The sequence below is a fragment of the Haliotis cracherodii genome, unplaced genomic scaffold, assembly GCF_022045235.1.
Source record: "Haliotis cracherodii isolate W230 unplaced genomic scaffold, xgHalCrac1.p SCAF_5, whole genome shotgun sequence".
In the NCBI taxonomy this organism is placed as follows: Eukaryota; Metazoa; Mollusca; class Gastropoda; order Lepetellida; family Haliotidae; genus Haliotis; species Haliotis cracherodii.
The window spans coordinates 60,994,050-61,009,547 of NW_027266308.1; the positions used below are offsets into that span (position 1 = coordinate 60,994,050).

The following is a 15,498-nucleotide window of genomic DNA, read 5'->3' on the forward strand; positions in this document are numbered from 1 at the left end:
CTGGGCCACCCGTGCACCCTCAAAACTTAAAAAAATATCTTTATCGAACACTGAATTTTTAAGTCTCTTATCCAAAAGGTTTCAATGGCTGAACGGTTGAAAAGCAGTCAGTTGTAGACAGACAGACAGACACACAGATATTTTATTAAGGTACAGTAAACTACGTTAATAACGAACACAAACGTTTAAAACGAACTGACTGATATAACGAACGGCCATTTGTTGCATATACTGTATGTACGCTTATAACAGTATGTACGCTTATAACAAACAACAGTTATTGCGAACTAAAATTAGTGGTCCCTTTCAGTTCGTTATAACCGTTATGCATTCGCCGTTATATCCCAGTCTGACATTCAAACAGAACTTTTGTACATCAGATAAAATACCATATTTGTCGTTGAAATATAGTGCTTGCTTAAAACGTTGATCTTAATACATAGGACAGTCAAGAAAAACTTGAAGCTCATCTTCAGTACAATACATCTACAATTTCAAATCTTTGAAGGGCACTTGAAAGTGATACACATAAGGAAGAGACTTTAGGGATGTCAACTTCTTTATTATGAGAAACACAATTGATGAAGGAGTAAGTATATACCCCGAAACCATAATGTTTCCAACAGAATTACTGGATCACATCGGGCAAACTCTCTCTTCAACGGGTATGTTTTCATATGTGTTACGCGTGTTATCGCGTTGGCCACGTTATCTTCAAGTTCTTGAAGGTAAACCAGATACAACTTGAACATAACCTACCCGCACTACCCGTGAAGATCTGGGATAGAATAGATTTTCAACAACCCATACTTGCCGTAAAAGGCGACCAACGGGGTCGGGTTGTCAAGTTCGCTGACTTGGTTGATGCATGTCATCGTAACCCAACTGCGTGCGTAAAGGCTGGATATTTTGCCCAAGTTCCTTACACCAGTAACCCAAACATCATGCCAATTTACTAAATATAGAATAGGGTTTGGGGGTTCACGGCACTGGTCTCATGGGTCCCATAGCGACAGCTTTTATAGCCAATAGCCTGGGGCTATGGGGTCACATGACAAGGGCCAGAGCTACCATGGGACCCCTAAACCTTTCAGCAGCCACCTTCTGTCGGCCATGCCTGGACACCAACATCGCCAGCCTTATCTATTGATTTTGTATTAGGTAAGAGCACCAGTTTCCCTATATGGCAACTATGGGTCTATAGTATGCAATTGTGGTATGGTCCAGTGCATAGTTATATCATTTACAGGACTACGAATCATGTGCTGCATTTAATTTCATGAAGTCAAGCAAAATTCAAAACAAGTGTTTGGCCACTTGTTCTGGTCAATCTTGCTGTGCCGAACTGGCAAACTCCACTCATCTGTGACTGTCCTCTCAAGTGCTCTCAATGGCAAGAATAATGGCATTATTTATTGTTTTACTTTCTTGTTTGAAAATAACTTTAATAAGATACTTTTGGTGTTTGGAAGTAACTTTGCAAATTAGACCGACCAGTCAAAATTGGCACTAGCTCATTGCTAAATTCAAAGTTCTAAATATTCCAAATTCTTTCTTCTGATAAATGCAAGTTTATTTTAAAATAACAAGTGGCTATCACTGGTCATTGGTTCCCAAGCCATGCGTTATCTGGTGTCATCTAGAAGTAATTAGTGGCTGACTCCTCACTTACATCTCTTGACATCTCTTGACATCTCTTGACCTGTGCGCTGAGCATAATCACACATTATCTTCCGCTATCCTCGGCACTCTCCGGCTCTCTTCCTGTTGCATTACAAAATGGCCGCACCGGATGTATACAAGGCATGGCTCCGTCGTCTGCTTCATGTTTACCTTAACACAGTTTGGCCTACTATACATTAATGTCATCCTATCCTATATGTCTGTAAAATAATAGTTACATATACTTGTGAAAATATATAACTTAATTCATCAGGCCATTCTATATCAGTGTACATTCCCAACTTTGGCTATTTCCTGCAAATGGTAACTTTCTTGCTCTCTTGGCTTCTGGCGTTACACAATCCCGAATGATGATTCGCATTGACCAACATTTAAATATGTAAATAACCCATTTCTTAAATATCAATCCAGTCCTTTTAAATATGTAGTATTTCTACATTGTGGGACTAGTGGTATAAATTATATTTCACTGTGTTTTCCCACATAATGTGATAGTGAAGTCACCTTGTATTCAATAATAATATAATGTATTATATTATATGACCAGTAATTTGCCTGCTTTGAGTAATATAAATTATGCAATATCCATTTATTACATTCCTTTTAATATACTTGCTAAAAGTGGGCATTCATTCTGGGTAGCCTGGGTAATGGTTTACCTACTGGGTATATTGACCTACTGTTGGAGCTAGCCCCATATGGACTGGTACGATCATCCAACAGGCAGTCAAACCCCACTCCTCTCAGCCACCTTTCTAGTACAGGCCAGGTATCCTGTCGTGGTTATCATTATTGCGTTTAAAACCGGTTTTATATACACATATATAATACACCAAATGTGCTGGGGATAAATATCCCTCATTTTGGGTTTAAATGTATGTTCCATAATCCCCATTGGCCATCGTTGAAGTGACTTTCACCTCACGTCAGGTGGGATCTTATATGTATCCTAAATGGTAGACTCGATTATTTACAGACCGCCGTCATATAGCTGGAATAGTCCTGAGTGCGGCGTTAAACAACAAACAAACAAACAAACAACAACCCAAACGCACCAAGCTACATGGGCGCAATCAATACGTACATAATGTACTCGTCAATCGAGTTGTCTAGAATATATATTGCATTTTGTTCCAAATAAGAGTACGCTCGTTAATAATGCTTCATGGACCTTACAAAACACAGTCAACACCTGTTACAGTCATATCACAGCAGGACACGTGGAGGCAGTAACCTGGTCCACAGTGGCATGCATGGTATGGTCTCTTGAAATGGAATATTTGAAATGAATATTCATAAATTAGTGTTACAGGCATACTGACTATCATGTTCACGCCTCGATGTCAAAGATTGGCTTTGCTTGCGAAATACTACAGTAAAGTACGGTTATAACGAACTTAAGGGGACTGCTAATTATAGTTCGTTATAACCGTAGTTCGTTATAAGCATATATACAGCATAACTACAGCAAATAGTCAGGACCAAAAAAGTAAGTTCGTTATATCCGTCAGTTCGTTATAAGCGTGTTCGTTATAACCGTAGTTTACTGCACTGAAGTCGAGACAATCTATTGAGGATGAGATATCTTTTCATGCAGATGGAGGTTGAGTCTTTTATTTAATTATGGTCTGCGGGCTCTTTTACACACACACACACACACACACACACACACACACACACACACACACACACACATACACACACATACACACACACGACCATAACGTTTGTTAACCCAGTTTAATGTGAACAGGGATGCACGAAAGGCAAGCATTAGTGGAGGAACCCCTCATGCATGGTTGAACAACCCAGGCATAGTAGAGCTCTAAAACATAGACGCCCCGGGTTGTAAGTGTTATAACCCGTTATTCACGAGGCTACCCTCCCACCCTCAACTATCTGTATGTTACATACACAAGTGTGTGTGTATGCTGAGGGGCAAAATAGTATACAGTTATAAATGTTTCTAAACTAAACATGTAATTTACAATAAAACCCGAATTAATTATAATTAGCAGAAATGAACGCGAAATAATCATGAAGTTAGTCGTACAGAACCTGAAACAAATATATCCAATACAGCCCATCCAAGTCTAACATATTTGGCAAGTCTAGATTACTGCAGTACCTGAATATGAAGATAGTCTCTTATCTCCTTTTTATTATATTTTATAGAACTATAATTTAACAACTGGTTTGTTTTTTAAATAAATATATATATATATATCTTATTTCAGAGATTAGATGTAAGTCTACCCACAAACCATAACTCACTACAGTTTAGCCAAGTCGGCCTGGCGCTTCACGTCAAATCGCTTAGTGTGCGAGGGGTTCAACGATGCAGCCCGCGAGAATGAATGCGGTCGACAAGAGCGCGGGACCACGAAGACACAGCTTTGGTAAAGACTGGCCGATTCACTTATACAGGTGATGGAAACGCAGACGGAAAGGCTGTGGATGTTTGACTGAACGGTGCAACGGACGATAATGCCCGTTTGGGACGGCTTATTGGACAACATGGCGAAATTATCACTTGTGTTTCCCCGGTAAGACATCTTCTGTTCCTTGTGTGTTGTTGAAGTCTAATTTATACCGCAGTACCATCACAATTGATATCTTTCCCTACCCGGACCATACAAGATGAGAAAGTGTGACCCGGACAAGCGCAATTCCCCTAAAGTTGCCATAGTAACCGCCACCCATAGGCTTGTTGCCACCGAGGATTTATCGAAAAAGTATTCTAGGCGAGAAAATAAGCCTCGCTGAAACAATTTCTCTGCGGCGAATGTCTGAACTCGCCTAAAATTAAAGAGTGTGTAATACATTGCTAGTGTTCTAAGTTCGAAGGCCCCTGAATAGGATGCGAGGAAAGGCAATTTACAAGTGAGAGTGCAACACGGTCGGACCACACTGTGTCGGTGCGAGGTTCGACATATTAGAAGACTTTGCTTCCAGTCAAAACAACCATGTCTATTTTTAGGTTCTCACCCCCACTGTCCATCCACCCCCGATCTCTCTGTTAGGAAACTAAATACACAAATGCGGAAGCCGAACTTTTCAAACACTTGCTTAATTAAAAGCGCCAAAACTAGCTCCGCCATCACGGGAAATCTTTACCGAATCCGGTGTACGTCCGTCTACTTGTGTAGTACAAGCAAATGAATCACAACCAAATAATGATTCAGGGTTTTGCTTTGGCTTACAAAACTAGGAGTCCAGGTGTCCCCATTAATTAATTTCAAGGGTCTTTACGGGAAATATGTAATATTATTGTCTTTCATTTTTTATAAAAAAAATATTTTTTATTATTATTATTATTATTATTATTATTATTATTATTATTATCATTATCATTAGGAGGGCGTGAAAAAAGTTACATAAAATGGGGGACGTCAAATTATGATACAGTGGTATGTCCAATATCTCACCGACACACCACACACCCTATATACATAACTAGCCCCTTGCAAGTGATTGGAACCATTTGTTAAAAGTTTATATACTTCGTACTGAGTTAAACAATACAGCTTCCTACATGGCTGAATCCTATGTTTACAGTCGTTGGCAAAGGGTGTTATGTTAATGTTATGTATGATATGTGAAAATCCATGTTGAACCTGACATAATTTATGAGGAGACCACAGACTCGATTCGATTATAATGTACAGTTGCATATACACTTATTAGGTTCCTACTGACATCATTCTATACCCAGTTCACATGCATAACAGACCCGTGAAGATCCGGGGTAGAATAGTCTTCAGCAGCCCATGCTTGCCGTAAAAGGTGACTATGCTTGTCGTAAGAGGCGACTAACGGGATCGGGTGGTCAGGCTTGCTGACTTGGTTGATGCATGTCATCCTATCCCGATTGCGTGGATCGATGCTCATGATGTCAATCACTGGTTTGTCTGGCCCAGATTCGATTATTTACAGTCCGCCGTCATATAGCTGGAATATTGTTGTGTGTGGCGTTTAACAACAAACAAACATTTTCTCATGTAAGTAATTTTGCACATGTGTAACTATACATACGTGTGTTCATGTACATTTACTATGCGTTCACAGGGAAATTTACTAAAGTGTGTAAATATGGTATGTAAATTGTGTAAGGCACACATATTCATCAGTCTGTTCACGACATGAAAAGGTTGTTGTCCAATCCAAGTCGAATGAGAAAATAAGCTTCGCATGAAGCAACATGTGGGTCATTCAATATGTACACTGATGTGTTATTCCTTGAAAACACCGTCCGCCCAGCTCTTTATGTCCGGATAAAAGCTGGTATTGCTGTATACTGAATAGCGTAAACTTCAGAATACAGAACTGTTGACAATTAATGTGTTTGGTGTTTACAAATCAACAGATAAATTAATTAGGTCAACGTGACAACATATACACACCGTGCAAATTTACCTTTACATTTGCGCCTGCTCCAGACATGATGCAAATTTGCTCCTGGTGTAAATATACACACATGAGTAATCGCGTTCACATGACAAGTATACCAACGTATGTATATTTACAATCGATGCAAATATAAACACATATGTATAGAGGTGCACGTGAACAGGGTACTAGACTACATAGTCCAAGAAAAAAATATTTATAGATAAATAGTTTACAGTCGAACACCGTTGTTTCGAAGATGAAGGACCTACGTTATTTCTTCGAGTTATCCGAGGTTCGACACAACCGAAAATGATAAAGAAATAAGGCATACACAGGGAGCAAGCTTTTACTTCGAGACAACCAAAGTTCGACACAATGGTGACTGTATGTATCTACAACATAGAAAGTAAAATCAAAATGGATGTCAGAACAATGCTCAATTTCCAGAGATGAGGTAATCTAGACTTGCCAAATATTATCTATGCACACCTATTATATATGTCACTGTCGCTATCAGTATTGAGGTTGGAATGAGATTTATTTATAGTTAGGTATAAGGTCGTGCGTTGCAGCGTTGTCATCGTTACTTCGTTGTGATGTGTCGTTGCATTACAATTACGCAGATCGCTCATTGATCAATATATCGTTTCATGGGTTATCACAAGCAGATCTGGTTTGTGACAACAAGTGTTGGGACAGCTGTTATTGGGGATGGCGCGGTTGTAGTAGCTCAGGCTAACCTCGAGGTCTCCATAGCAACAGAGGATTCTATCAGCATACGATCCTTATGTACACATGGTCAACCATACCACGGTGTACCACGGTCGTGTTTAAAGGGACATTCACACGCTACAACTAGTTGGTGCTACCTGTTTGATGAAATTAGTTGTACGAACTGAAGTTGTGTTTCATGTGGGACAACGCCCGTGTCGTCATGAATGTTAACATTTGTAGGTGAAAATATCACGTGATTATTATACACGTTCTGTCTGGTTGCGTGCTTACGACTTGTAACATTTCAAATAGAGCATGTCCTTTTCCCCGCAAGTCAGGTCCAGCAAGTTGCATACGTCAAACGTGGGCCCGGCTTGCATGTGCTAGTTGTACCGTGTTAATGCCCCTTAAAAAGAGCAGGGATGTGCTATCACTATCACAGGAAATGGATCACCGCTGATGTACCCATTAAATGTATTTAGAGTATATTCATAACATAATGTGTATAAGACTAAATAATGGCATCTTTCATAGCGGCAGTTGCTGTAACCGCTCTATTAACACTTTCAAATTTCTAACATGAGTTTCATTTGTGGTTGATAAAAGATCTATAAATTTATAAAAGGTTGGCTCAACTTGGTGATATTGAAGGATTAGTTGTTCTCTGCTTTTTATAACGTGAACAGAAAGTGGTACTCATTTTCTGTTTTGGTAAGGTTGCACTTTGTACATATATTAAATGATTCTTCTGTAGTAGTATTGTGGCGTCATTTTGAACATTCAATTTAAGAGATAAACTTAAACATTTACATAAAGTTGTGAGGAGATCTCTATCATGGACTAAATTAGATATGTATCTCTCTGGTACGAATAGTTATTTGTAAGACGAATGCTAGTATACATGCAGTTAATAATAATTTGTTATTATTAGAATGCCAGGTTAAAAATTCGCTACCTTTGCATCCTCGTTTAAATAATGCCATGAAACAAATGAGAAATCAATGAATATGAAAACCAGTGTGATCATCAAATGTTTTTCACAAAAATACGTCGTAATCCAAGTCTCATCATTTCATGAAGAAATTTAGTAATGAAAATAATAAAAAAATTGGACTTAACATGCAACCTTGTCTAACACCAATTGTGTTCAAAAATACATATTATCATATTTCCCACGCTGCGAATTTACTTTTCTAATATGGAAATGTAATTCCATATGATGTCAGAAGGGGCATGTAATTGTTAATGGGTGAGTTGGGTGTTACCCTGTTGTACTATTCCAGCAATATTACAATCATTCTGTGCGTTAATCGAATCAAAAGTTGTTAGGGATTCGTGGTTTTGTAAGCGCGAACTTCGTTTCTTAAATTACTACAATGAGTGAGTGAGTGAGTGAGTATGGTTTTACGCCGCTTTTAGCAATATTCCAGCAATATCACGGCGGGGGACACCAGAAATGGGCTTCACACATTGTACCCACCCGGGTCTTCGGCATGACGAGCGAACGCTTTAACCACTAGGCTACCCGACCGCCCCTACTACAATGAAAGGGCACATGATAGTTTATATAGATATAAAATGTCAACGCCAGAGAATAACCCGTCTAGACGATCCGCAGATTCCATTGAGCACAGAAAGGAAAATATTTATAAAATTTGAATGGTTTACTAAAAAGCAGTAGGTGTTAGCTAAAATGCTAAACGCGACGTCAAGCCGCCGTATCGTATATATACGGTGTGCTTTACGTAGTTTTGCTTTGTAGTAGTTCTTCATTTAACCGCCACACATAGCCAAATCCCTACTGTAAAAGTAAATTTCGTTTTATCTGCCCATGTTATTTATGTCCATTATCTACGACATAGCCTAGCATAATGTAGCGTGTGTTGATATGTTATGTGGAGCTGGACTCAAATCCAATATATCATGCCTCGTGTCGTGTAAACATGTTGCAAGGGATATCAGTCACATTCAACCACGATATTATATCATGTTCTTCCAATAGCATAGTCTGTCTTACAGACCCTGATACAAATATATATCAAATACAGCCCATTCAAGTCTATAATGTTTGGCAAGTCTAGATCACTGCAGTATCTGAAAATGAAGAGAGTCACTGGGCTCCTTTTTATTATATTTTTATTAAGGTAACTGAACAACTGTTTTTATGTACGATATGTTCATTTCAGAGACTAGATTTTAGTCTACCAATAGCATAGAGGTGGAGGTATCAATTAATGAAATATGTCATGAACAACTGTTCTTTGGAAACCATTTACATGTCATCGTAACCCAGTTGCGTGGATCGATGTTCTGGTCGAGAACCGATTATTTACCGACCGTAGTCATATAGTTGGAATATTGCTGGAAATATTTACAGGCAAAACCGCCTTTCTTCTTTGTGCACCTCAAACCGTTTGAGGTATAGTCAATGGACGTTAAGGTGTAAACAAACACTAGTCATTGATATCTAAGAATGAGACAGTATATCATGTTCAACTTAAAGATACCATTTCTCATAACAGTGTAGGGGGCCACCATGCAATTACTTCAGGGTATTTTTTCTGATATAGCTTCATATCTGTGTTGAGGGCATTTTTTATTATATACGGTACGTGTCAGAGAGAACAGAATACAATGTGCAAAACAATTAAAGACAGCTATGATCAATTTTCTCTTACCACCCTCACTTTCTATGAGAGTACAGGAGTGGTTGATAAAGATGATAAACATATCGGGACGTAAAAGGCAACCTTGACGGCAACCAGCATCACATGAAACGTAGTTATATTTTGGAGGTTCTTACACAGGCACAGCGTACATAGATGTGAAAATATTTCAAAAGCGTCCACCTAACTCAGCTTTTGGCAAAGAGTACATCACATCTTAGAATGTTTCAGCCTTAGAAAATTGATAAGGGGGCAATATAATCTACCCTTATTTATGTAAATGGAATATTGCGGCGTTAAACATCAAACAAACAAACTCCGAGCCTACCAGTCCTTGTTTTAACCCCAAAATGCCGAGCGTCAGGTAGGGAAACAACAACTATCATCTTTTAACGTCTTTTGGTATGACACGGCCGTGGATCGAACCCCGGACCGTTCGCTCTCCGGGCGGATACTCTACTACTAGATCCACCTGTGAAGATCAGGGTTAGAATTGGTCTTCAGAAACCCATGCTTGTCGTGTGTTCGGATCGTGTGGTCAGGCTCGCTGACTTGGTTGATGCATGTCATCATATCCCGGGTGCGTAGATCGATGCTCATGGTGTCAATCACTGGATTGTCTGGTCCAGACTCGCTTATTTACAGACCGCCGTCATATAGATGGAATATTGCTGAGTGCGGAGTCAAACAACAAAGCATGCTTTTTGCAAGATATAATGTTTCTTTTCTATATTATAGTGAATTCGACAGGTGAGTGGACCATTTGTTCAAATGATGAAGAAATATAACCTACCTTTGTTTTACAATGTGAATACAAACCGTAAGAAATGCGGCGTCAAACCACAAACAAACCACTTGACCACGGAAGCGTATTCAGTAGTGATGAACTTATTGTAGACACAAGCTGTAAAGTATTGACGACGGGACACCCCACGGGGAAATACTACTGCTTCTGAAGGGTAGGTTTTGTTAGATAGTTAAGTGTGAAAGACTGAGTTTCCGAAGTTGAGAAAATGGATATTTTCACTTTGACGGAACTTTAGTCATACAAGAGTGTCCTCCCGTTAAATTGTCTCCCTTTATCGTAAGTGTCTAACACGTTCCCAAATTTCTGACTTCCTTTTTACCTTAGTTCCATCTTGGCAAGGCAAAATAATGACAGATGGTCATTTATGGAGTTAATATCTCTTCATGGCGTTTGTGATTCTCTTGAAAATGTTCCGTTATAAACTGTCAATTTCTCACTTAACTCGTCAATCGAGACCGTTCGTTCGCAAAGCGCCATTTTTGTTACTTGACTAGTGTGTATTCTTTCACTTCCAACAGCGGTCTCGATGTTTTCAAGAATATTTATTGTTAAAGTTGATTTTGTACATAATCATATCTACATGTATGAGACAGAATTTTCGCGACCCTAAATAATGTTTGTTACTTTTGTTTATATTTTTATATCTTTCAAACACAAGACTACTTCATTAGTCGCAAATACAAGGGGTGGTGACACGTCCCTGTGTGTTAAGTAAGGAGAATTTACGTTTCAAGGTTTTACATTTGAAATGAAATATTTTAATTTACCGCCGCGAGACAACTACGCTAAAGGTATATGATAAATAGGATGTGCCATGTGTCGACTGAAATATCATGTTTCTCTCATCTCGTGACGGGGGAAGAGTAATATATATATATATATATATATATATATATATATATATATATATATATATATATATATATATATATATATATATATATATATACACACAAAAATGAGGTAAATGTTCACTCGGTGTACATGTAATATATAATAAAATAATAAAGTCCACGTTAGTCCATCATCTTTATATCAGTTTCATTGACATATAATGACGTCATACTTATGATTACGTCATAAATTACAACTGTGACGTCATAATGTATTTACACACTCCAGCGAGTAATCTAACAATTGTAGGGAGACATTGAATTAAATATACAGTATTTGTAAAGTAGCAGTGCAACATTTACGATTGAAATGACAAATCTATTAATCCATTCTAGAGTTCAATTTTGGTTTCTTGATATTTCTCTCGACATAAAATCACCATGTTTCTATGTTCCAGATGGCGCCGACTGCGACTGTGTATATGCGTGGCCATCCTTTCTGTCATTGGTTTCCTGGTGTCCATGAGTTCAAAACCCAAGGATGACCCCTGCACCAACAGAGATTGTCCTATCAGAGAATTCGGGGACACGGGCAAAACTATATTATGGTATTTTGTCCCGAGGTATGTACTGGACAGTCCCGAACGTGTTCCACTGAGAAGGTGTCCTGAACTCGGATGCTATGTTACGACCAATAGGCGATATCTCCCCCATGCCCACGCGGTTCTTTTGTCCGCACAACAAATATTAGGGAACAGCCAGCCAGTTCGATACCGTGATCAGGTCTGGGTGTACCATAACAATGAACCAATGTACCTGTTTTATGAGAACCTAATTGAAGAGTTTCGGCGACCGCAGTGGAGGTCAGCATTCAACTGGACAATGGATTTTAGGCATGATTCCGATCTACAAAGACCCTATTCACAGCTAAGAACTCGCAGTTCTACGGTGAATCGGGATTATTCCACAATTGTGCAGAAGAAAACAAAGCTCGTTGCTTGGGCGGTTAGCAATTGCATTGACGTATCAGGACGTTTATCCTACGCGCATGAACTTCAGAAATATATTCCAGTGGATATCTACGGTCGCTGTGGCAGTGGAGCATTCTCAAGGTCGACTCCGGAGGAATGGAACGACTACCTTAATAGCACGTATAAGTTCTATCTTTCTTTCGAGAGCTCCTTTTGTAAGGACTACATCAGCGAGAAGTTCTTTAACAACTTCAACCTTGACCTTGTGACTGTTGCCCGAGGGGGAGGCAACTACACCCGTGACGTTCCTCGCGGTACCTACATCAACACTGCCGACTTCAAATCTCCCAAAGAGCTGGCAGACCATCTCCTGTACCTCCACAACAACCACGACAAGTACATCGAGATCCTGAAGAGGAAACAAAGATACTTCTATACAACGGAAGCCTACTATTTTACTACCCAAACTGACATTTTACATCCATTTTCGGAACGTTATGTGGAACACTATTATGAAGAGAAACCTATGTGTCAATTGTGTTCAAGACTCCATAATCTGTCTGGTTATTCTAAAACCATTCCAGACATTGTGCCTTGGATTAAGTTGGGTAAATGCTCTTCCTCGGGAGATTTGCCTGTAACGTATTTTTTATATGTGCTTAGTTTTGTTTTAACGTTAACTGTTATGACTGGTATACGTTAACTGTTATACATATTCTAAATGTATTTATTTTTTAATCATCGCTATGTGGCTGCGATATTGCCAATCCGATGTAAAACTTTAACTCATTCACTGTGTTTAAGTATTGAAGGTGCAGGATAAAGGTAGGTGGGGAATTCTATACCATCCCTATGGCCAAGGTTCTGTTCACATATTGGCATCATGTGTTTATGTGTACATCGAACATCACGCCTAATGTTCTAAGACGACCAAATGATAGCTCATTAAGGACAAAACTTCTTCACAGAAACTCGCTGGAAAAATATGTGTAAATAGTCTCGGTCACAGTAAGGGACCGACAATTTGATATTCTGGGGATGGGGGTGGGGGTGCTGATGGGATTTTCTATCGAGATTAAATGTTATTTTAGCTACAGCATCAAATCAAGATATCTTTTAATTGAATATTGTTAGCCTAAATTTTGTTAAAAACATCCACCTATAATATCATTTTTGTGGCAGGCAATTTCTTTTTTTAACAGTCTCTAGCATGGCTATCTTTTTAAAGGATCTACGGTACAAAATGTTTTCGATAGCATCCCAGCCACCACACATATTTTTCTACCTACCACCTCCAAGTTGTAGTGGATAGAGCTGCCCGAGAGCGGAAGGTCGGCGGTTCGATCCCCGGCCGCGTCATACTAAAAGACGTTAAAAGAAAGTGCTTGTTGTTACCCTGGCTGGCGCTCGGCGTAAGGAGGATAAAACAATTAGTAGCTCGGTGTCAATATAATGTCTAAGTGGGCTATCCGTGTTAAACTGCGGCATGGTAACTTAGCTGACTTGCACTGTTAACCGGTAAACGTCATGCCGCGTTTCACCACAACTCACCATTGTGCTTTTTACTATTGTCTGATTTGCTCCATTGTGTCTTGTTTTTCTGCCGCACTCAGCAAGAGTCCAGCTGTTTGATGGTAGTCTGTAAATATTCGAGTCTGGATCAGACAATCTAGTGATTGACATCACGAGGTGTATGACGTCATTATTTGTATGTGGCTGCACTTTGGAAATTGAGGAAAATACGAAAACAGATATTTTCCAAATCTTTTCATGCTTTTGACCAAGGTGCTCTCGTGATTTGATGAACTTCGCGAAGGAAGACCCGTTTTATTACAATATAGATCTGTATTATCGATCAAACCGTCCTCTCAGAGTGACGCCATGTTATATGAAGCAAATGCAAATGATATGAGAGGTGGAATTTGATTGACCAATAGGAGGCAGATAGAAGGGACATAACCCGTAATAGCCACTGGTGGCTCTACGATCGAGGCCAGAAAGTCCAGCCTTGTTCGGCAAGGATGGAAACTGGGCAGTCAGTTCTATGCCTCGGAATCTGGCACCAGCTGGTAGATGCTCTATTTTTATATGTTTGTTTGTTGTTTAACGCCGCACTCAGCAATAGTCCAGCTATATAACGGCGGTCAGTAAATAATCGAGTCTGGACCAGACGATCCAGTTATTGATATCATGGGCATCGGTCTACGCATTTGGGATACGCATCAACCTAGACAGCGAGCCTGATCAACCGATCCCGTTAGTCGCCGTTACGACAAGCATGGTTTGCTGAAGACCAATTCTAACGCGGATCTTAACGGGTCAGTTGCTCTAGTCACTGCGTTCTGATACTGAGTGTACATTCCCTTTGCATGGATTTTACATATCATATACACCACACGAAAGGACAGTGTTTCCAAAAATTATGTATGTTAGGAAATGAACGTGTCATAAGAGGTCCATATCACCAACGTTTGAAATGTACGTATCAATTGGCCGCTAAATTTGCGTTCTTTACGCAGGTCATGACATTCGTGACCAACTCGTGTTATTCCGGGACAAGCCGAATAGCGACTCGCGCCGCTCTCATGGACATTTTTGCGACCGGGTTCCGTATTTGAATCCGAACTGAATATTTTTAGCCACTGAAGCTAGCGTCCAGGTGGTTTATTGTGTAGTAATTTATGACTGAGTTCAAATTGTTTCATTACCAGTAGAGCCTTATCATCTTCCTATTCCTAGACGATGTCTAATTGTGACAACGTGGTAAAAGTGTTTAATCTTATCGATAACTTGAAGAAGCATTTTAATGCCTAAATATGTACAAAAATACAATATTCAGATAATTAAGTGTATTTAATATCTAATTTTGTTTGGGTTTGGCGATATTATCAAATAAGAAAGTGTGATTGATCACTTACTGACTTAAATGGTTTCATCACGATCGACATTTCTTTTCTGACATATTTCATTTTATTGCACTGATTAAATTTCCCAAACACCCAAGAATGCGTTTGATATGACGATTGTTAGATTAGGAGATGTTCTGTAGCCGTACTTGCGTTGTGTTGACGCGCGGAAGGGACGGGTCAACTAAACATTGACACTATTATGTTCCACAAGTCTTTGAAAGGCACTTAGAAGTGATACACATAAAGAATGAGTGAGTGAGTGAGTTCAATTTTTCATCTTGAGAACAACATAAAGAAGAGAATTTTTGGATGGCAACTTCTTGATTATAAGGAACACAACGTTTCGGAGTATACGCTTACTCCTTCATCAGGTGAATGATGAAGGAGTAAGCATATACTCCGAAACGTTGTGTTCCTCATAATAAAGAAGTTGACATCCATAAAATCTCTTCCTTATATATTAGTTAGTTTTCATAAACATGTCTTTTTATAAAACAGTGACATCCTGACATGTGCTATATG

The 15,498-nt window shown here is 39.2% G+C and overlaps 1 protein-coding gene across 1 annotated transcript; it reads left to right on the plus strand.

The window, feature by feature from the left end:
- The first annotated feature begins 4,008 nt into the window (after nucleotides 1-4,008).
- LOC139442529 (glycoprotein 3-alpha-L-fucosyltransferase A-like) lies at nucleotides 4,009-15,296 on the plus strand. The gene is made up of 2 exons (XM_071223346.1): nucleotides 4,009-4,229; nucleotides 11,555-15,296. Exons 1-2 carry the CDS (start codon nucleotides 4,171-4,173, stop codon nucleotides 12,768-12,770), a joined length of 1,275 nt encoding a protein of 424 aa, XP_071079447.1. The 5' UTR covers nucleotides 4,009-4,170; the 3' UTR covers nucleotides 12,771-15,296.
- Nucleotides 15,297-15,498: the final 202 nt, after the last annotated feature.

What these genes read in the sequence shown, in the direction of transcription:
- LOC139442529 (XM_071223346.1), top strand. Translation starts at nt 4,171, where the DNA reads ATGCCCGTTTGGGACGGCTTATTGGACAACATGGCGAAATTATCACTT. An exon ending in TTATCACTTGTGTTTCCCCG is followed by an intron (nt 4,230 to 11,554) that starts GTAAGACATCTT and finishes TCTATGTTCCAG; the next exon opens with ATGGCGCCGACTGCGACTGT.